Source organism: Xyrauchen texanus, chromosome 30 (assembly GCF_025860055.1).
Source record: "Xyrauchen texanus isolate HMW12.3.18 chromosome 30, RBS_HiC_50CHRs, whole genome shotgun sequence".
Lineage (NCBI taxonomy): Eukaryota > Metazoa > Chordata > Actinopteri > Cypriniformes > Catostomidae > Xyrauchen > Xyrauchen texanus.
The window spans coordinates 20143709-20167857 of record NC_068305.1 but is presented as its reverse complement, the minus strand read 5'-3'; the positions used below and the strand labels follow the sequence as shown (position 1 = coordinate 20167857).

The window sequence follows — 24149 nt, the reverse complement described above, 5'->3', positions numbered from 1 at the left end:
GACCAATGACACTTGTTTATTCTCGTTCAGGACAAATCAAATTGCCTCGCTCATTGTCACCATAGTGACTTATTCTGTTGGCTAAAAGCACTTAACTGTCAAAGTAAGACCCTTATATATAACAATAGTAGAGGCCAACTTGAACCATGTCAAAACAGATAAGAAAGGGTTTGGTTAAGACCACAAATATGTGATTACATTGTTAAATCATTTTCTATTATCTTTGAATTATTGATTACCCATTGTAAACAGATTTATTCCACAGACAGGTCTCACATTTTGCCCAAAATGTAAGACTCCAGATGTCATGAAGTGGTTAAGAGTGGCTGCTATTTTAATATCACTTCTTTGTTTTAGAAAATTGACAGCATGCACAGGATCAACGAGACAGCTGCTTAAACATCCACCTCACTAACCAGGAATATTAAACTGACCCGAACCAATCTTTGACTGTTAGGTAAACCACAGATTGTGTCCTATGAAGGCCCTATTGATGGACAGGTGCGCTGTGTGGCTGAGGGTTACCCCACCCCTCAGATACGGTGGTATTACTGTGACCAACCACATTCAAGGTATGTGAACAGTTGTTTTACAGTCATAGTAGTTTTAATAAGCCCAGAAACTTGGACAAAGTCATTTTATGTGAGAGAATAAAGTATTGGTGTTTACAGACAATAAGAAACAGTGTTGTACCAACATTGAGTTGAATATGAAAGGCAGATGTCAAAAACCAGATGAAGCACACTCCTACACGCCAAGTTTAATTCAAAACTGGCTTTGAGCACTTGGAGCACCAGTCCATAGTGGACAATTGCGCAAGAGTTCAAATTGCACACATTTTCAAAAATAGTTTATACATTCCTTGAGCATTTTTCTAAAGGGGTGATTTATTCAAGAAAGCAAAGGATGTAGGACCTCAAAACAAATTGGAAAGGGAAATATTTGAAAAGGGAAAAATTGGTAAAATAGCATTATCACCAATTTTCCTCAAGTCACCATGTAACACTGTCCAACAGCGGCATCAGTGAATTAATATATATATATATATATATATAAACCTCCATTGCACTCATGACTAATGGTCCAAATAGAAGACTATTAAAAGTCTGAATAGAGAATATTAATAATCTCTGAACAGCTAGTAGTAGTAAATTGTGCAGTAATATGTATTATTTTTACTTATTTTTGAAACAATGTAATTACAAATAACAATGACTATTAACAACAAACTTGGTGAGACTTTGTTGTAATGTTGTTGCTGGCTAAAGACAGGAGTCACAGAGGAAGATGAATTGATGAACCCAAGTGCAGTTTATTTACAAAGTGCAATAAATCCAAAAATGTGAATCCAAAATAAAACAAAACAGAATATAAACAAGAACAGAACGACAGAACTTAACTAGGCTCGGCTCGACTCGACTCGACTCGACTCGACTACAGCATTACACAAACATTACACCAACATTACCTGATCAAGGACAAAGGCAAACATGAGGGTTTAAATATACAGACATGGGGTAACAAGATTACAAGACAACCAATGACAAAACTGAACTAATAACATAAGAACCAATGGCAAACTAGAACTAATAACGTCTAGGATACAGATGTAACCTCCGTTCCCTGATGGAGGGAACAAGACATTGTGTCAAAAAAAGCGACACTAGGGGTCTCTCTTGAGCGCCGAATATACCTCTGAACTATGAAAAAAGGCCAATGAGAAGTTGGCAGACAGAATTTGCATGTCCTGCCCCCGGATATACGGATATAAAGGCCGGGAAACGCATCTGTTTCATTCAGGATTTTTCTGAGGAGCCGGAAATGGTCCGGCCACAACAGTGGCTCGGCTCAGCGACGTGGCCGGGAGGTCTCATTCCCTCCATCAGGGAACGGAGGTTACATCTGTAACCTAGACGTTCCCCATCTGTCGCTCACTGCAACGTTGTGTTGAAGAAGCAACACTAGGGGTCCAATTTAAATCACGCCATGCGCTGAGCCATGTACATGTACTGCTGACACAGGAGCGGGCAGGTACTTGACATGCCAAAATGACCAGCTGTATCAGACTGCACGTACACTTCCCCCAATGCCACATAAAGTTGTCGGAATCCTTATAGTTACCCTAGACAGGATGGAGCGTCCCAATGGAGACGCGGGTCCACTCGTAAGGGGACCGTACCGCTGAAAATACACACGGGGGGAAGTTCACGTAGGAGCCCTGACCTGTGGAGCACCTATTCCAGTACAGGGTAGATTTGAGTACCTGCAGTGGATTGGGTCGGCAAATTCCTCCGCGAATTGTGGACCCAGAGGGCTAGGGAGGAGTCATCCAGGGAGCTGAGTGAGTGGGATCACCTGGGAGAAAAAGCGCACGGTTTTACCTCAACGGAGGGAAAGGGTGCTAGGTGCAAGCATTCCACCCGGTCAGTTTGTCAGCGTGTTACCGAGTTCTACTGGCTCGGACCTGAGAAAAACACTAGACGAAACCGACTCAACTCTGAGATTGTAAAATCTCATAAAGGTATTGGGTGTTGCCTGTTGTGGCAAAAAATTATTAACCAACCATTATCACTGCGTAAGAGACACTCTGAATCAAACAGTCTTTTAAAAGATATTTATTCTTGCAAGAAGGACCCAGTCATTACAGAGAAATTACACTGTGACACGAGTGAGACGATTCAGGAAGGGCTGGGCTGTTTTTTATACCTCTTTTCCCCAAGGTCTCCAACAGAAGCAGATCTTCCCCCCCTACATTACTTAGATACAGGGACTAGGCTACTAGCATTAAAATTTCTACAACAACCCGCTGCTCTGCATATGTCTGCTAGGGAGTTGCCTCTGGCCAGTGACCACGAGGACACAACACTTCTTGTCAAGTGTGCTTGGCTCCGCAAGGGGAGGGGCACGTCCTGGGTGTGATAGGCCAATGTAATGGTGTCAACTATCCAGTTGGAAGGCCTCTGTTTGGAGACAGCGTTCCCTTTCCGCTGATCACCAAGGCAGACAAAGAGCTGCTCAGAACGTCTAGACGTACCGGACACAGAAATGAAGGGCTGGCTTCGCTTGCAGGTTCACTACCTGGTCCCTGAAGGGATTCGTAGGAACCGTGGGCATGTAGCCTGGTCGGTCTTAGGTCACATGAGTGTCTGCCGGACCAAACTCCAGGCAGGTGTTGCTGACAGAGAACGCTTTTAGGTCCCCGACCCTCTTGATGGAGGCGAGCACGATCAGGAAGGCCGTCTTAAGGGAGAGGGCCTTGATTTCGACTGATTCTAGCGACTCAAAGGGGGGGGGTCTCTGAAGGCCCGAGAGGACCACTGAGAGATCCCAGGAGGGGAACAGGCTTGGCCGGGAGGGATTCAATCTCCGGGCGCCTCTTTAGGAACCTGATAACTAAGTCGTGCTTACCCAAAGACTTGCCGTCTACTGCGTCGTGGTGGGCCGCGAGCGCAGCTCCATACACATTCAAGATGGAGGGGGACAGCCTCCCCTCCAACCGCTCCTGCAGGGATGAGAGCACTGACCTAACTGCGCACCTCTGTGGGTCTTCAGCCCGGGAAGAACACCAATTCGTGAACAAGCTCCACTTCAGGGCGTAAAGTTGCCTGGTAGAAGGGGCTCCGGCTCAGTGATCGTGTCTATGAGAGCAGGTGGTAGACCAGCTAGATCTTCCCATCTAGGGGCCAGACGTGGAGGTTCCAGAGGTCTGGGTGCGGATGCCAGAGCGTGCCCCGTCCCTGAGAAAGAAGGTCTTTCCTCAAGGGAATTTGCCAGGGAGGGGCTGTCGCGAGGATTACGAGATCCGAGAACCAAGTCCGAGTGGGCCAATAGGGGGCCACTAGAGTGATTTGTTCCTCTTCCTCCCTGACCTTGCACAGCACCTGTGCAAGAAAGCTCACTGGGGGAAATGCGTACTTGCACAGCCCCGTGGGCCAGCTGTGTGCCAGCGCGTCTGCCCCGAGGGGAGCCTTCGTTCGGCATACCAGAGCGGGCAGTGGGAGGTCACTCGGGAGGCGAACAGGTCTACCTGAGCCTTGCCAAACCATTCGCAATTCAGCTGGACCAGCTGGGGGTGAAGCCTCCACTCTCCACTGGGCAAGCGTTGTCGTGATTGTGCGTCCGCCACCACATTGAGGTTGCCCGTGATGTGAGTGGCGCGTAGCGACTTGAGGAGACGACGGGCAAGTTGTGACATGTGGCGGGAGCGTACGCCACCTTGCCGATTTATGTACGCTACTGTGGTGGTGCTGTCTGATCTGATCAAAACATGTTTGCCCTGAATCAGTGGGAGAAATCTCCACAGGGCAAAGAGTACAGTCAACAACTCTAGGCAGTTTATGTGCCAGCGCAGTGGGGCCCTTATCCAACAGCCCTCGTCTGCGTGCTCATTGCACACGGCGCCCCAACCCAATTTGGAGGCGTCGGACCAGAACACGTCCGGACACCTGCTGCAAGGGGTATCCTGCCCGCAGAAAGCAGAGGTCTGTCCAGGGTTTGAACATTTGCGGCAGGCGGGGGTGATGATCACACGGTGCGTGCCGAGGCGCCATGCTCGTCTCGTGACTCGAGTCTGGGGCCAGTGCTGAAGCGGTCTCATATGCATCGACCCCAGGAGCCCCAGGAGCTTCTGGAAAAGTTTTAAAAGGACCGCCGTGCCTGGCCAGAAGGCGGTGAGGCATTTTAGCACTGACTGTGAGACCGAGTCTAACTCCATGCTGAGAAAAGAGATGCTTTGAACCGGGGCGAGCTTGCTCTTTTCTCAGTTGACCTGAAGCCCTAAACAGCTGAGGTGCCTGAGCACCTGGTCCCTGTGGGCGCATAGTAACTCTCAGGAGCGGGCCATGATGAGCCAGTCATCGATGTAGTTGAGTATGCGAATGCCTGCTTCCCAAAGTGGAAGCATATGTCCAAAACCGGCTCCTCGCTCCTCCGCTCTCACTACCCTCGACGGTGGAGCGATCCCCAGTACCCGGCGGTCCCCCAGGTGGACAGAGTGGGTGCGATCCACCTGTGTACCCGAAAACGCCACCACATGGTGGGATCGCCCGGTGCTCTCCTCCAGGGCCTGTAGGATGACGTCGTCACTGGCCTCCAAAGCCTACAGTGCCACTGGACAGACCACTTCTGCCTTGCATGCCATGCCCCCTCCTGAAACCAACACCAGTCCAATGCACTTCAAAATCTGCATTTGGGTAGTCCTGTTCTTGATGTGCTGCAGGAACTGCGCTCAATGACCTATCGCGTCCCCCGGGGCCAAGGAAGCCCTCCTGCAGAGCTACAAGCCCATTCTACCAGGAGTGTGGCGGCCTCCTGGGACCTGACCAGTGGCGCCTCTCTAACAGACATTTGCAGAGCAGCGGTCTGGGCAACACCCAACACATTTGCGAGGTTCTACAATCTCCGGGTTGAGCCGGTTTCATCCTGTGTCTTTACACGAAAGAACGGGTAAGTCCGGGACAGTTGGTCGGGTGTATCGCTTGCACATAGAGCCTTTCACCTCCTCTGAGCTGAAGACATGCGCTGTTGACTCCCAGTAGTGTTCACAAGATGTGTTCCTGGATGACTTCCTCCTAGCCCTGTGGCAGACGAGTTTGCTAAACCGCTAACTTGATGTTTGATGATTGGACAACAAGGCTTTAGCCTAGAGTAATTTGTCTAATCAAATGAGTTATTGGCTGCTTTGTCATTTGACACTGTGAGTTGACATGGGAACAAGCCACTCCCATGGTGTTGTTTGTTCTTAGATAGAGACAGTGTTGAGAGAACACCTTAGCACAGACCTAGTCAAAAGCTCATCCAATCAATTCCTCATGATGATCAAATCTGATTAGGATAACATGGCCAGCTTCAGTTTGAGAATATAAACATACAGTGCAATGTGCCTTTTGATCTTGTCTATTGGTTTTGCTGGCTTTCTGTCATCCGTTTGATAGTTTCTTAACAGACACTCCAAACTCATTTGCTTGATCACTTTTAAATCATGTGTGGTTTCCCACACTTTGCCAATATCTCTCAATAATAAAAAGACCTCACAAAGAATGTAAACCAATCAAGATTTATTTATTTATTTTGTGGTTTTATATCTGAAGCTAACTTTGGCCTCAACTCAGTAGCATTGTACTTGATTTTGTGAGAAGAAAGAGCTTTTGAGAAATGAGTAATGCAGTAAAGGAGTAACATGTTAATCAAAGCACTTGATGGCAATGCATTCAACTCTGATGTCATCAGAAGAAAGAGCTCCTCAAGGTCTGTCACTTTGCTTTCTTTAGAAAAAGAAGTATGAAGTTATTTTGAGGTAGATCATTACAAATCTTGTGCATGTCTTATCTAAAATAATATTTTCCCCATGTGATCCAAAAGCAAAATAAAAATCCATAATTATGTTTCTGTGACTTCCCAAAAGACATTTAGAGTGGTGGATTTCTGCAGTCAGAATATAGAAAGATGCCAAATGCTGTCTCTCTCTCTCTCTCTCTCTCTCTCTCTCTCTCTCTCTCTCTCTCTCTCTCTCTCTCGTCTTTTAAAAAACCATCTCAGCAGTGTTGCTTAGTGCTTTTTTTATTAATTTTTTTATTTTATAAATTGATTACAAATAATTTATATATATATATTTATTTTTTTAAGTTTGCAGGAATTAAATATATTTGATATTTGATATCAAATATATTGATATGCCTTTGCTTTATCTTAACAGTTAATGCCAGGGTAATAAAACACAAAGAATAATGTTATAAATTGATGATAAATCATTTATATATTATTTAAGTTTGCTAGAATTAAATATATTGAAATGCCTTTGCTTTATATTAACAATATTTTTTTTTTAAATGGATGGTTTTACATGTAAAGATCTGTCAGCATTAAAGACTTTTTATTTATTTAGATGTTTAGTTTTGTAGTATTATTTTTCTTGAATCTTTTTAATGCAGGGTTTTTGGAAAACTAATCTACACAACAACTACACAGTCATGACCAGTACTAAGACAAATACATTATTTTTATCGCTCTTCAGGTGCTCCAATTTGCTGAATGCCACTCAAGAGGAGGAGGATGTTGTCACCGTAACTATGACGAATCCACCCTTTGGGAAGGGCGCAGTGGAGAGCCGTCTAAACATCACCAAGAACAATTATCCCACCCTTGAATGTGTGGCATCTGCCAACGGAGAAATCGTTTACACTCTCTTCTCAATCAGCGGTGAGCAAATAACCCACAAAAACACACAGACACACACTCCTTCAGACAAAGAGTGAAGGCTGTAGGTAACAATTACTGATAATACACTCCAGGTAGTAATTCATTATCATTGGAATCTCGCAACCAGGTCATAAATGTTATTCAGTTCTTAGTTAATTTATGTCATGTTTGTTTATGTCACGGTTAAGTCCAATATGAATAGTTTATCTATCAAAATAAACCAGAATTTCTCCAAGTCAAAAAAGGAATGTTTCAATATCTTAGGTCTATGGAAAGGTTCTTGATTGTATTCAGAGATTACCTATTTGTTGGCTTTTCGCATACCACACACTTTGTCATTAAATCAGCCTTGCCCACATACTGTCCCTGTGCAGACTGTAGCAGTTGTGTGCTTATCTGTGTGGTCTGGGTGTGTGTCTTTGCTTTGGTGTCTTTGTAGTTATGTATCAGATTATTTTGTTTACTTGTTTGTTGACTTCCTTCATTATCTTTTCTGCACTTTTGAGTATTTCTTGGTACCTTTTCTCAGTTTTTTGAAAGACTCTTACGGTTCATTCACTCTAAGCTTTGGGTTCCATTCACCTCTATGTTTACTAGAGGTGTAATCAAATTTCTCACGGTTCGGTTTTTTATTGGTTTTAGTGTCACGATTCCAGTAGTTCAGTATTTATGTTCAGAAAAAAAACATTACTGCCAAATCTAAATCTAAACACTTCAAGAGATTTTCCCTCACTACAAATCACCATGGATTTACTACAGTAACCATAGTTTAACCATGGTATTTGTTTACGGTCATGACAATACTATAGTAAAATCATACTACATGGAAACTACAGTATTACTGTTGTAAAACAATGATTAATTGTATCAAATCTATGATTTTTTACAAGAAATCAATGGTGACAGCAGTCATTGTAATTTCACTCATGGGTACTACAATATTACTGAATAAAACCATGGTTAATTTTTGTTTCTTCTTAACATTTAGTTTTTCTCTAATTACTAAATCAACATTAACTTAATACTTGAATTTACGCTACATACATCAACATAAAGTGCATTTCATACTCAACTCAACAAATATTCAACTTTCGGAAGCTGTAAAATGGATGCTATAAGGGATTTCGTAAAGCTACACAAGTGTTTTAAAACTTACGCGGAAATCCCACATCTTCATCAGCGGAGTAGGGCAAAATAACTTTTGGCAATGAACACTCCAAGCAATGTAAGCGCAGCGTAGTTCTAGGGGGAAGACTAGCAGCTGTTCATCATCACACCATTAGCTGGGTAATTCCTAGCCAATCGCATGTAAGCCATTGCTTTATAAGTCTGCTTACAATCTATCACATTGCTGTTTCAGTGTGCTAACACGGCAACCTCCACCACCCCATCACCACCAGTTGAGCCCTGTCCCGCACGGGGGTAGGCTCCTCGCCCCTGCCTCCTGTCTCTGGCAGAATATGACGGTTCTGAGTACAACTCCCTCGGACCGCCAGACGGGGCCTACGCCAAAGAGAGACATTACTTTTCTGTTTTACATTCATCAAATAAATGGCATCTTAAACCTCACTCAAGCCTGCGTGTCTTCCCGATAGAACATTAGTTATTGTTTTAAACTAGCAGTTCCTAATCAAACATCGATGTGTTACCAGTAGTGTTAATTTTGTCCGCAAATGTTTAATTTAGTCTTAGGGCCAATCTCATTTCTCCCCCTTACCCCTCCCCCTTTGTCTGCATCTTCCCCTTGGCCCTCAATATCGAGTGAAGGGGGTAGGGGTAAGAATGTACTCTAAGAAATGAGACGCCACTCGATTACCGTTTGCGTCATCTTCCCTTGCCGCTAGCAGGCTGCTACGTCAACAGAGGCGACAAGCGCTGACATAAACAAACTAAGATGCCGTCATCTCAGGTTGTGATATCGATTGCCTGGGCTCTCTTTATCTTTGCACGCTTGTGTGCCATCAGTCGAAGACACCGTAGAAGAAGATCGTTTCTCAGACGCATACGACTGCTTACGGATCAAATTCACTTCACACTGATTTCAACTAAAAAACATAATATGAAGTGTCATGTCAAGGATTATCAGATAGCTCAGCTCGACAAATAGCGCATAACTGCTAGCTGGCGGTTAAATAGCGATTCAAAACAAAAACATTACAATTAAAACCGCTTGAACATTTTATTAAAAGTATCATAAAACACGAGTGTCATAATTATAATATCAATTAAACTGCTGAAAATACTTACATTTGTGCGACTCAGTTCGCCGTTCAGCCATGAAAAAAGTTTGATGCCGGCACTATTGAGAAATTGATACGTTGTAACCCCTGTCTTTGAAGTGTAGTCCTCCGCAAACTTCGTTTCAAGGGCTATGTAGCCCTACGCCTTGGCCCTAGCCCTTAATCAAAATGAGAATTGAGATGCCACTTCACCTCACATGAACGCGCAAAACTGAGGGGGAGGGGTAAGAGGAAAGGGTAAGGGGGAGAAATGAGACGCAGCCTTAGTCTTAGTCCTGTGTCAAATGCCCTTGTTAGTTTTTATCATATTCAGTCAACCGTATCCTGTTTTTTTTTTAGTCAAGTTTTAGTTAACTAAAAGTCTGGGCATTTTAGTCTTATCTTAGTCAAAGAAACCCCTCAGTAATTTAGTCTATTTTTAGTCAATGAAAACTGTTGGCATTTTAGTCATATTTTAGTCACGTTTAGACAGGTGAAACATCAAGAAATCCAAGTGTTTCACTATAAGTAAATTTCGTTGTGGTTAGCCTTCATATTATCTTCTCTTTCTCCCAAGTCCAACTGTTGCTGTCATTATTTAACAAACGTTAGCTTTCTGTAAGCTACTTGAAAGGTACTCCTTTCTGTGCTTGCTTAATCCTGATATGCGCAGCACAGGAAAGAAAACTGCTGCTCATGCCATCCAATGAACAGGATATTTGGATTGTAATTTAGAAAAAAAGACTATAATATTTTGTCTCTATTTAAAAAAAAAAAATAAAGAGAAATTTTTGTAAAGATTTTATTTTTGAATCTTCAACAATATGCATGTTGATATGGTCACGGTTAGTGTTTAATGACATCGGTGCCATCTCGTCATCGTCTCATCTTAGTCATGGAAAAAAGTCAGTTGACGAACATTTTCCATCATAGTTTCCGCTAACGAAATTAACACTATTTACCAGTATATAGCACTCGTGTCAAGCAATGTCAGCAAACAGCGCTTTTTGAAAGGTTTTATGACCATCGCTGTTGTGATTGACTGCAAAAATAAAAAGTTCCCAGACAGGAGACTTGAATGATGCAGGGGCTTCTCTATCTTGAGGCTTGTTTACTCAGCTTGCCATTTTCAACTTCACACTAACACGTGCAGAACTGTGATTCATCAACTGATTTAACATACATTTAATAGGACAGCTTCTCACTGTAGAAAGTTGACCCACGTGAAACAGGCAGAGCATGTCTACAGAGCAATACAGGTTTAATAGCGGAGGTTATAACTACGCATGTCTATTTGGTGCTTTATTTTCTTTGCCAAACTGTTTGATTCAGATGCACCATTAAACTTGAGATGAACCGTGGTCCAAATGCTTACCGAACCATGGGTGGTGAACCGTATGGTTCGTTTTTTTACAGAGAACCGTTACACCCCTAAGGTGTACAGACGTGGATGAAAATAAAAATGCAAGGACATAATAAGTTTTTTCTTACACTGCATTCCAAAGTTCAAGTTTGGAGACCTCTGATCAGTGAATTTATATAGCATAAATGTATTTTGCCAATAAGGGATCTAAACATCACAGATTAAGCTTCTGACTCATTACAAACAATACAAAGTTCAAAGCAGCATGGTTTCTAGTGTTGCAGAAAAGTGGAATAGATTATATATCTTAACATATTTCATTTATTTTTATTTGTTATTGTGATTTTATACTTATCCCCAAAGTAATTTTGCATCCTTAAGTCTAGTGTGATCAGTCCTTCAGTCCATCTGACTGTCTGTCTTGTGGGAGCCAAAGAATTCTCAACCGAGGTACTGAACAAGAGGAAATGTATCCAATTATCTACTTGCGTTTACTCAAGCTGTGAGTTGTCTCTGGGTGCATCCTTTGAGATAATCCAGAGCACCTATCAATTTAGTGGAACCTCTGTTCCTCTATATCTTCTACCCAATCTGTGGAGGCAAGCAGTTTTAGATAGGATAAGATAAAAGCAGTCATTATATAAACAGAGGTGTAGAATTTTATCCCTAATCTTGTTTCTTTTGTAAACCTAACATCACCAACTGTTGGGGATTATCTCCTGGGTTTGGGGGGTTCATTTTGATTTGTTGCAAAACACCAGTTTTTTTCCAGGTGGTGCTGGTAATATTGCTAGGACAAAATGGACAACATTTGGACATCCAGTTTAGCTTGTTTCCCAGTTCTACCAGGGTGCTTAAAGGTGCTAAGCAGCACACTCAAACAGGCGTAAAGCACACTCAATTGTATAACATTTGTGCTCAACTACTAGAGCGCCCTCACTAAATTTAGTAGCACCCTCAGAGGTCTTTATCTAAAACAGGCCTGTGTTTCTGTTTTTTTTTAAGTAAAATTATTTTTGATGATTCGTAGTAACTCAAGCTGCGTAATCGAATTTGGACATGCCCTGAGTGTAACATGATCTGAAGCCCTAATACAATCACGCCAATTGATTGTCTGATGGTGCTTAAGTTACGCCCCTAGGGAGCTACTTCGTGGGCTCCATAAATGTGCTTGCTTCGTGCCATCGAGTCAGATTTTCTGTTCTTCAGTGCACAATCTCATCTGGTTCATGTTGTCCCAAAAACTCACGTCGAAGCGAGGATCATTATTATTCTCCCTTTTGAGTGGCAACACGGGATGGAATTTAAGAAGCGACTCAAATAGTTTTATACAGTGTAATTTCAGAGCATTTGAATGTGTTTTTTTTCCAAACATTACAAGGGTCCAACAGGAACAGCGGCGCTGTTCGAGGCTCGCAATTTCTCACCACGAGGTGTTATCCTCACTTGTTTCAGTTCCACGGGCCTCCAGATTGGAACTCCTTGTGCGGGGGTAGTTTGGGATTTCTACTTTGAGTCTGAGAAGATTGGAGTACTAACAGACATCGGATTCTTCCTCGCCCTCCCCTTGAGCGAAAGCACGAGTCTCGTTGGACATGCTTTGAGGCCTAGCTCGGTAGCCATTTTCGAACAAGCATCTGAAAGGTTTACCATGCGGGTCTTGAGCCGTCTCTATTAAAATCGCTGTATGAGAGAATTCGTCATTTGAAGGTAAGGAAACAAATTGGCCCCTTTGTCTCTATTGTATTTTTCTGTGTCGTTCTGGGAGAATGCACATAAATAAGGCAATGGAGGAGCGGCCTCTGCCTTTCTCTCTCTCCCCTCCCCATTCGAAGCGAACTGCTCATGGCGGAGGGGATCATGCATGAGCCTGGTCACAGAACAAGTGTGCTGGAATAAGAGAATATTCCCCAACTGAGTTTTGGCGAACCAATGCACAAGCGTTTAGTCGGTGCCATTATTTATTTATTTTTGTCTGTTGATGGACCACATGAGGATTCTATCAAGACGAGATGCGCACTGCTATCTCTACTTGATTTTTCAGTGGCGGCATGGATGTCGCTCTTTGGATCTACACACGATGGTTTTGCAGTCCAATCAAGTGCATCACTTTAAGGAATGGATTTTTGCTAATAACGGCTCAGTTTGGAAATTCCCTAGTTTTTCCCCAGTGGCTCGTGCTGGAGAACGAGTTGGTCAAGGCGATGCTTTTGTAATCTGTTGGAACCGGTTTAGGTCTAACTAATTTGTTCAGGACACAAATTTAGCTCTGTCTCCCCCATAATTTACACTGGCGAAAGAGAATTGAATATTTTCAACTGGAGTTGTGCCTCTGCCTCCAAGACCAAGGGTCTCGGGGCACGCATAATATAACTCTATGTATGATAAAAATAGGTCTACACGAGCCTGACGGGCTTGCTGTGTTACGAAGGATGAGCCCCTATTCAGTGAACAAAATTGGACCATATAAAGTATCCGTTTCTCTCCTGTTTGGCCTTCAGTCAGTATTGGGATGAGTTTGCTGTTGTACATGCCTCGAACGTCTGACAACCAGAATATGCTGAAAACATGAATAAATGAAAACTTGCTGGGGAGTGAACATTGTAAAAAAAAAAACATTTAAATGAATTTCCAAATTCCATAACCAAGGGTCTCGAGACATGCATAACAGAATTCAATGTTCATCAAGCACAAGTGTACACAAAACACACAGTGAACATAAGCACCACATATGTCCCCCCATAAGAACACTGGGACCATTGTGGCAACCCTGTTTGCTCTCAATTCCCCTCCATGTTCGCACATTCTTCCCCATTCTATGCAAGGCCAGATGGATTATCTGGCGTCCTCTGCTGTAAATACATTCAGAGTGACTACTTTTTATAACTGCCTGATCGAATTCGGCCTCTTTCTCCATGACTATGGTTTTTGGGACATGCATAACAGAATTCGATGTTCATCAAGCACAAATGTACACAAAACATACAGTGAACATATAAGGAATGCCAGGGCTATTGTCGCAAACCAGTTTTCTGAAATAAACATTCCCCCCAATGTTCATACACTTTTCCTAATTCAAATACCAAAGAAAAGGTTTATTCTGTCGGCTGACTGTTTTGTGACAATAGATTTGAAGGATGCTTATTTCCATATTCAGACTGTGCCAAAGCACAGGTGCTTTCTCAGATTCGCATTCTGGGGAAAAATGTATACATTTTGCGTCCTTCCGTTCAGACATGCACTGACACCACAAACTTTCTAAAAATGCATGGAAGTGGCTTTGACACCCTTGAAGAAACTGTCTTGTCTAGGTTTACACACAGTCCTAGATTGCTCAAATGGCTGAGAATGACATCTCGATGTTGGGCAGCCAAAGTCTCTGAGTGGGCTAACACCAACCAATCGTCGAGATAATTAAAAACTCGGATGCCCTGAAGCCTCAAGGCATCAAGGGGTGGAACTAGATTTGCGGGCGATGCAGGTGCGTCGGTCTCCAGTTAACGTTTTGTCATTGTACCGGTGTCTAGCGATGTTCAGAGTGGGGCGCATTCTCCCTGCGAGAACATTTCATAGGCTTTTGGGGCTCATGATCATGGCTTCCACTCTCATTCCCCTGGGGATGTTGTATGCAAGACCTTTTCAGTGCTGGATGAACTCCACAAAGGGACTTCAACAAATGACACATGCGTTCCATCTCTTCAAAGTGTTGCATGGGTACTACCGAACTCTGTCACCATGGAAATGGACTTCTGAGGTTGGGTGTTCCGTTGGGACAGATGTGTTGCCTCACCGCTGGGCATCAATGCGTTGGCACATCAGTGGCCAACAATGCGTCTTTACGCGTTTCCTCCGATCAGTCTGTTGCAGCAGTTCTGCAGAGAGTTCGGGAGGTTCGTGTGTAGCTTCTGTTAGTGGTGTCTGGTCTCTTTCCTGGAGAAAGTGCCTTGGGAGATTCCAGTCAGAACAGATATGTTGTTTCAGGCTCAGGGAAGCATTTCGCACCCTGGCCAGACTTGGGAAGTTTTGGATATGGCCCCTCAACAGGGTGCACTTTTGAATAATGGGTTATCCCCCACTGTGGTTGATACCATTCTGAATGCTAGAGCTCCATCAACTAGGAAGATTTATACGTTCAAGTGGTGTATTTTTGCTTCTTGATTACAGTGCGAGGTGACAATCCAGTTTACTGCCCTGTCGGTACAGTGCTGGATTTTTTTGCAAGAGCATAGTGGGGCCAGGTTTGCCCTGGCAATGTTTAACGTCTATGTTGCTGCTATAGCGGCTGAGCATGCACTTATCAATGGAGTCTCTGTAGGTAGACATTCTCTTGTCTCTCGTTTTATGCATGGGGGATGCAGGCTTAGACCTTGTCATTTCTACATAATTTTGCTCGCAGACAATTAATTTTCCGGCTTTCTATCCTCCCCCATTTGAGTCAGAGGACACTGTGACACTCACGGTGTGTCCCAATGCGATTGGAACCAGGGTTACACTTCATGTAGCCGAGACAATTTGTCTGCCACTGTAGCAAGTTGAACGCCTGCAGTGTGACATGCTATACTCCATCTAAAAGCTTTTTAAACAACATTTGGCTTTTATTTACTTTTTTTTTTTTTTTTTGCTGTATTTATACAAACAGGTTTTATGACCTAATATTAATTGAGAAGCATGGAATATTTCTACTTTTAAAATTTCATTTGTCACACTGATGTGAACTAGTAAAGGTAAAAAGGTGATTAAAATTGTGGATGAACTTCAAAGTAAATTGTGACTTTATAGGTGTAAAACCTCAGATGCAATACATTTCTGTTTGTGTTCTTCAGGTGTGTGTGTGTGTGTGTGTGTGTGTGTGTGTGTGTGTGTGTGTGTGTGTGTGTGTGTGTGTGTGTGTGTGTGTCTGCCTCGCTAACAGCACTTGCCCCTACAGTCTGTTAAGGCTAAATGGGGGATCTTTGTCTTTTTTTATCTTTGTTGTGGGAGGGCTTGATGGTATGTTTTGGATGCAGTGGGATGATAGATGGATGGACAGAGGGGAAGGATGGAGGGAGGGAGTAGAGGGGGACTGTGAAAGCCAGTGGCAGGTTTACAGGGGATTACTTTCTGCAGAGTCTGCATTCTTTGATTAGAAATGGAGCGAAAGCTTCTTATAGCTTAAGAGCTTACTACCAGAGGTGGGTAGTAACCCACTACATTTACTCCATTAGATTTACTTGAGTAACTTGAGTAAAAATATACTTTTAGAGTAGGTTTAAAAGTGGGTTCTTTTTAATCTCACTCAAGTAAATTTCTATTAAATGTTTTTACTTTTACTTATTTACAATGGGTGGTGTTTCTGTCATTACATTACTGGGTTTAATTTTAATTAATGTGTAATTTATTGAGAGATTACAGAATGGGACTTTTACGAGAGCAGAAGTTCACACAACTGAGCCACTGTCACAGACTGTCACTCAATCACTGCTGCAGCATCAAGCTCTTCAAAGTGAAACAATTTCTTCGCTCCGCACAGTGAAAAAAATTATAGTTTCCTCATGCAGTGCCTTCATTTAACACCAGGACAAGCTGATATTTCAAGATTAAAATCACAGCTTCAATTTAAGTTAGCACGCTGAGGTAAATTTTGGCTCTAATCCTAACATGGGCTTTTCTGTGTATTGAGATGGTAATATTCAGGGTCATAATGGTAAATGGTCTGCACTTATATAGCGCTTTTTTTTTTAACCTTAGAGGTTACCAAAGCGCTTTACACTGTGTCCCAATCACCCATTCACACACACATTCACACTCATACACCAATGGCGGCAGAGCTGCCAAGCAAGGCACTAGCCTGCCATTGGGAGAAACTTGGGGTTCAGTGTCTTGCCCAAGGACACTTCGGCATGTGGAGTCATGTGGGCCTGGAATCGAACCGCCAAACCTGCGATTGGCATATGGCGAAGAGAGACTCTCTGTGTCCACAATCATTCCCTCATTCACTATTTCCTACATAGTGAATGGCAGTGAATGCACTATATCTCAGCAGTAAGTGAACGAAATGAGTGAATTTGGATGCTGACTTCGGAGCTCTGGGTCTGTCGCAGAAACAACTTCACATTTGAGATTTTAAAATACTTGGGCCTTACTTGTTATCCTTATTAAATAATATATTAATACAATAAATATTCATTCTGTTTGTCATTTTTAATACATACTGTGTGTTAATATAAAGAGTAAACACATTTTATCAAATAAAGAGTACATTTCAAAATGTATCTGTAGGGTTTGCCACTCTGATATTATGTTATTTTAATCAAGTAATGATTTGTCAAAAAGTAATTTACTACATTCAGCATGAAATAAAACATTGCAAGAGTGAAGGAAGCAGGAAACTCCCAGCTCGTACTTCTTTCCCGTGGTGGATTGTGGGCAATTAACCATTGTTGATTGTACATCAAATGTACACTTGATATTAGATTGCATTGTGGGTAAGATTGAGTGAACAAAAGTAGGGAACGAGTGGCTCACTCAGAATTCAGACATTCCTACAAAGTTGCAGACACCCGAAATAGTGCACTATATACATTATAGGGGCAGTTTCAGACACAGCAGTTTCAGAGTGTTCCACAACCGGGGTTGGTGCCCTACGCACTAGGCTGCATATATGCATTTAGAGAGCAGCAGTACTGCTGTACAGAACTAATGATCTAAATACTTATGACACACTGAAAACTGTAACTACACTGAAATAAGAATCTACACAGGACTTTAAAAGCTATGAAATAGCGAAAGAAAGCATTAATAAAGCATGATCTTGCTTTGGTTTATATTTCAGCATTATATATAATGTCCTTGTGGGACATTTTCACGTTTTCACTATAGCCTAATAATTACTAGAAATGTTTCCAAACCTCTCTTCTTATTGTCAAATTCATCTGACAAAAGCCATTAAAGGGATAGTTCACCCAAAAATTACAATTCTCATTATTTACTCACCCTCATACCAACCCAGATGTGTATGACTTTCTTTTTTTATCTGTTGAACTCAAATGAAGATTTTCAGAAGAATGCCTCAGCTCTGTAGGTCCATTCAATGCAAGTGAATGGGTGGCAACATTTTAAAGCTAAACAAATTCACATAAGTCAGCATAAAAGTAATCCATAAAACTCCAGTGGTTAAATAAATAACTTCAGAAACGATGTGATAATGTGGATGAGAATCAGAGAAACAGATCACTTTCACATTCTTCTCTGCATATCGCCCCTTGCTGTCTAGCAAAAAATTATAAATATTGATCTGTTTCTCACCCACACCTATCATATCACTTCTGAAGATATGGATTACTTTTATACTGCCTTTATGTGATTTTTGGAGCATCAAAATGTTGGCATACAGTGGTAAAATATTATTTTAAAAATCTTAATATGTGTTCTGCAGAAGAAAGGAAGACATACACATCTGGGATGGCATGAGGGTGAGTAAATGATGAGAGTATTTTCATTTTTGGGTATACTATCTCTTTAAAGTGATAGCTCAGCCATAATTTAATATTCTGTCATAATTTCCTTACCCTCTTGTTGGTCCAAACCAGTGTGAGGTTTTGTATTATGTGGAACACCATTTCAGTCACCATTTACTTTCAAAATATGGAGGAAAAAAAACACATTTGCTGACAGTCAATAGTGACAAACATTCTGTCTAATATCTCCTTATTGTGTTGCATGGAAGAAAGAAAGTCATATGGGTTTGGAACAACATGGTGAATGATGACAGAATTTTAATTAATAAAAATTATTTTGTATTACATGTTCAATGTGTTTTATGTAATGGAATATAGGGGTTAACGTCATATTATGTCATTTGTGAAAGTAACGAGTTACTCACTACTTGAGTACTCATTTAATTGGATACTTTCTTACTCTTACTGAAGTCATTATTTATGTTAGTACTTTTACTTCTAATTGAATAATAATTTTTTAAGTAATTGTACATTTACTTGAGTACAGTTTTTGGCTACTCTACCTACCTCTGCTTTCTACACTGCTCAGAACAGCGCAGAAAAACAATAATGAAACTGAACACACACACCTTAACATTCCCAAAATACATCAGCTACAGTTTCAAAAATGTTAAAAGTTGCAAAAGATTTTACCATCATTTATTGGTGAGGATTATTCACACCTCACTAAATATAAGTAATTATGGCATAACCACACTTATTTATATAAGTGGTGGATCTTTAATTAAAAACTTTGTGGAATCGCTTGACGAGTAAAGTTTTTTGTCCTACTGAAACAAGAATTTTGGGCAGGGCATATTAATGGGCTTGCCCCCATTTTTTAAATAGCCAATAGGATTAAGTTAAGTCACATGCCATGAATCATAATTTGCTACTTGCTAGTCAGTTCCAGGTTAAGGGCCATTTTCATTCTACAGAGCATTTAATTGGACAACAATCTGTGTAATGCAGGCTATTTTTGGTCCATGTCCACAAAGAGAAAGAATGATTTTTGTCAACATTTAGGAGTACACTAGCATATAAATGGCCTGTTTTAAGTTCTTTAATGTTATATGTCCATTGCCACACTGGTTCAAGTCCCAAGGCTAGCATCAGATTTACTATGGTTTTCTGTGGTAAAGTAATTGATCCTCAGAGATGAGCCATGTGTATTGATTACCCAACAATGGCTGTAAAATATTTCCTGTATTGTATTGTTGTGTCTGTCTCTCTGATGGTAATGCTGTGCTGTTTCTTTACAGAGAGCACTGTTCCTCATGAGCTCTTTACACCGCTACTCATCGGTTTTGTTGCCGCGGCAGTTATCCTTGTTCTGATCCTTATTGTGCTGTCCTACAAGTACATGCAGGTAAAGTGTCATTCATTTCATATCTTGTCTCCCAACACAGGATGTGCATATTAGCTCAACAAGGCATTTATTTAGTGTGCCAAACCACAATATAACTAGCATGTGTTTTACACAACCTACAATACCCCAAAAATATAGTAGCTTATATTGTTGTTCTTACCCAACTTGTTTTTTAGTTCTTGATATCAAGTGTGATACTGCAGAAAGTTTACCTGTCACACCTGGCAACCCTCCCATACGTCAGGGAAACTTGGAGACAATACACTCAAGGAAATTATTTACTTAGCAAGTCATGCTAAGCACCATGCAGCACCGTTGCTCAGAGAAAAGATCAGCCATACACGCACACACACACACACACACACACACACACACACACACACAACTGGCAGTTTGCAAACACAACTTGTAAGGGAAAACATGCTCCAATCTTTTCTCATGCCTAAAAATTCAATATAAAACTACTAAAAACTGAGACTTTTATGAGTAGAATTTGTTTACTTTTGTATCTCACAACCAGTTCTTTCTTTCTTTCTCCTGCAGAAACCCAAATACCAGATACAGTGGAAAGTCATAGAGGGCATTCATGGAAATAGTTATGTGTACATTGATCCCACCCAGCTTCCATATGACCACCAATGGGAGTTTCCCAGAGATAAGCTGAGATTTGGTGAGTGACAGCCCTGAATCTTTTCTTTTATCTGCTTGGAATTATAATTTTTGGGTGAAATAAACTTTTAAAGGTGCACTCAGCATTTATTTATTTTGTATGTACAGTATGTAATCTTGGAATTACACTGACACCTAGGGGCACGGATGCAGCATCATTCAAACTTAAAAAAAAAAAACAACGCCATTGTAGAAATTCATCATTCACAGTCAGCCATGATTAATTTAACCCATGAGTGAAAGTGTCCAATAACAGTGAGGTTTCTGATATTAAAAGTGCTGTAAGCGATATTAGCCATTCTGGAACTTCCACCAGATTAGCCGTTAAATTAACCAAACCCCCTTTTTTTAAAACTCAGCACTCCAAAGACACGCATGCATAGACAGACACACCTTGAGACCATTGTTGTAGCAGATGAGCATCCCCCTGATCTGTTTGCTGACCGACCCTGAGAGTTTCAAAGGAGCAGGAGACTGTACTTGCACTTATACAAGCATATATGCGCTGCATTGTGGAGGCGCACAATGATTGACAAGCAGAAACAAAGAATCTGACCACGGGCATCCTTTTGCCCACTATTTACTGAGCCTAGGGCTGTTTCAGAGTCAGATTTGATATTTCATGGCACCTATTTCAGTGATATCGGACAGGTAAAAGGGCCGTTTTCCTGCATGTCAGTCAATAAAAAAAATCACTAACAGCACCTTTATAGAGTCGAGTAGAGTTCATCTGGTCATGTGATCCTAACATAAGGAGTCTTCATCTTATGTGTCTGATCATGATATTATACATGTTTAAAAATTACAATTAACTTCTTTATTAGTAAATCCTTAGGAAAAAAACAGTGCAACTTTAAGGTACCAAACAACATAAAGCCATTCTTCTTCTCCATGTTTTTGTTTCATGTTTCATGGTTTATGACACTGCAATAGCTGGCGCCTTTGCCCTCGTGACATAGTATCATATCTTCCAAATCAAGAAATAACCATATCCGTCAACAAACAGGATCTAACAGGATCTGGCATATCCTGCTTCTCCCCAAGCCACACCCCCATGATTCAAAAACAAGACTTGAATGTTCCCACTGAATGCTGATTTTGGATCAGCTTTCATGCCAATGTAAACAGTTGTATGATGAAAAAGTGGAACTTGGATCAGATTTATGAAACATTTAACATTCTCCCCAGGAAAAACTCTTGGATCTGGAGCATTTGGGAAGGTGGTGGAGGCCACTGCTTATGGAATGTCCAAGGCAGACACAGTGATGACTGTAGCTGTGAAGATGCTGAAACGTGAGTGAAAAGAAACTGAGAGTGCTTTCATAATGTTATGATATGAGTAGCACAATAAAACTTAATCAGTATGTTTATTTCAGCAAATACGGCAAAGCATAGTAATGCACCAGAAAGTACACAAACCTGTTGAAAGTAAAAAAGACATGTTAAGCATTTACAGTAACATTTCCATTTAGATTTTTTAATAGGAAGGTTTATATTTGAAATTTTATTTTGTGTAAATTACAACTGTATCACAATAAATATATATATTGTTTTTTGTTTGCCCCACAGCAAGTGCTCATTCCACTGAGAAAGAGGCCCTGATGTCAGAGTTGAAGGTGCTTAGTTATCTTGGCAACCATATTAACATTGTCAACCTGCTAGGTGCCTGTACTGTTGGAGGTGAGAGATAATGCTAATTATTTGTGTTTTTGATGTTAGTTAATTTTTATTTTTTTTCTTCTTTATTATTTTTTACAAATGTTCTGGTCTGTTTCACAGGTCCAACACTAGTTATAACAGAGTATTGCTGTTTCGGTGACCTGTTGAACTTCTTGCGTAGAAGGAGAGAATCCTTCTACTACTCTACACTGGGAGAAGACCCTTACTATAGAAATGTCATGTTACATCCAGAAGCAAGGTAATTCGATGATCCAGCACAGCAGGAAGATATTTACCCTCTGCAATTGCCTATTTGCTGTCAATTTCCAAAACAAGTTTAATTGAGTGTTAAAGTGCTGATTGGGTTTAATTAAGAGAGTTTATATTTACTCACAGCAAGAGCAGGAATGGGTACATGACCATGAGGCCCTCGGTAATGGGAATTCTGTCTTCAGAAAACAGAAGATCACTTAATAAAGGTAGGATGAATGATATTTTTTGGTTTTGTCTTTTTTGTTTTGTCTGGGATTTGTGACATTTGTGACAGTATTCTCTTTCCCTTTAGGTGATACATACAGTGATTCAGATGCTGTCAGTGAGATTCTGCAGGAAGATGGTTTGACTCTGGACACTGAGGATCTTCTCAGCTTCTCCTACCAAGTCGCCAAAGGAATGGATTTCCTGGCATCCAAAAATGTAGGTATCATCTCATCTCTTCTCATTTCTTTGCGTTCTATCTCTGTGACAGAGACTGAGTTTTATATTTCGAGTGTTTGCGGTAATCCCATACAGATCATCTCACTGTTCCTCTACTATGCCTTAGGCTCACATTCCATTACCACTGTCCAGTCAAGGGTCAGATTACACAAGGTCACAAACGCACCCATGTTGTCAAGCACATGCATGCACTCATTCATTAAGAATCATACAAAGGAATATCCCATTTCTTAGCCTGGTCAGCAGGTCCAGTGTTCAATTTAATGGAAGGACACTAAATTAGTCAACCAGTTGAGCTGAACTGAGTTTTCTAGCTGTATTTCAACACCTCAATGCTAAAGCCTGGAATCAGGTATTTTCAGCACCTCTTTGCTAATGAGGTTTTGAATATTGGCACATTCATTGCAAATACTCTATTGACAGTTCTGGCTTATGGAAAATTGAGATAAGGTACTGCTTTGTTCTAAAATATATTTGGGTTTGTGTGTCAGTGTATTCACAGAGACCTGGCAGCCAGAAACATTCTCCTCACCCAAGGACATGTGGCCAAGATCTGTGACTTTGGACTGGCTCGGGACATCACTACTGACTCAAACTATGTTGTTAAGGGCAATGTGAGTATTAGATGTAATTATAGCATTCAAAGGCTTTAGAAAAATACATAAATAATAAATAATTTTACTAGCAAACAATTATTTTACCTGGATATCTGATTTATGTGAAAATCAGGGTTTTCGTTAGCCGGTGAAAAAAGGTTTTCAACCGTTAAAATTCTAAATTGTCAGACACAATGTCCAGTGAAAATATTATCACGAAGCATCAGCAACACCTTTAGCTGATGCCACAAGTGTACTGTGTGACACAGTGATGAAAGCCCTTCGCTCCCACAGAGGTTTACAATTTCCAGACAGCTTGCGAAGTCCTAATCTGTGTATACAATGGGTTGAATCCTGCACAATGTCAAATGCAGTCTTCATTATTCCCATCTTGCATTATTCCCATCTTTGCAAGAAGATTCTCACTTTAAAACTGCTGTCTTCTGGAGGAGAAGGAAACCAGGTTTATGTGCAAAACGTGTATTTTAATATTTCTTTGTGAACAAAAAGATATGTGGCAAATTGCAGTTGTATAATGAAGTATAATGAACAAACTTTTATTGTTCATTTGACTTGATTGTGTCATTAGTTATCACATATAATGAACAGTCTATTGCATTGAAACGCAAAATAAACCAAAATGATATGACTGTATATTTTTCCGATTTGTCCTGTAAACATTATAATTCGTGGACACGTTGGCCGGCACCAAAATTTCTTAGTGGAAACTCTATTTAAACAAAGTGGCTTATAAACAATTTAGGATGATTTGTCATGAAACCTGTCAAGAAAATGTCCTGGTGTTATTTAGCCCTAAAATAACTAAATAAAAGACTACATTTAGGACCATTAAGATTTTTTACATTTGTGACTATTTTCAGGACA

The 24149-nt window shown here is 41.1% G+C and overlaps 1 protein-coding gene across 2 annotated transcripts in view; it reads left to right on the top strand.

Annotated features, from left to right (window-relative positions):
* Positions 1–24149, top strand: part of LOC127623811 (mast/stem cell growth factor receptor kita-like) — a 47033-nt gene that overhangs the window by 19461 nt on the left and 3423 nt on the right. For both annotated transcript variants that reach the window (XM_052098335.1, XM_052098334.1), the window contains exons 8-17: positions 458–572; positions 7013–7197; positions 19517–19623; positions 20167–20293; positions 21481–21585; positions 21862–21972; positions 22072–22210; positions 22348–22430; positions 22517–22647; positions 23160–23282. In XM_052098335.1, coding sequence (XP_051954295.1) covers positions 458–572; positions 7013–7197; positions 19517–19623; positions 20167–20293; positions 21481–21585; positions 21862–21972; positions 22072–22210; positions 22348–22430; positions 22517–22647; positions 23160–23282 — 1226 coding nt within the window. The remainder of the gene's footprint in view (positions 1–457; positions 573–7012; positions 7198–19516; positions 19624–20166; positions 20294–21480; positions 21586–21861; positions 21973–22071; positions 22211–22347; positions 22431–22516; positions 22648–23159; positions 23283–24149) is intronic.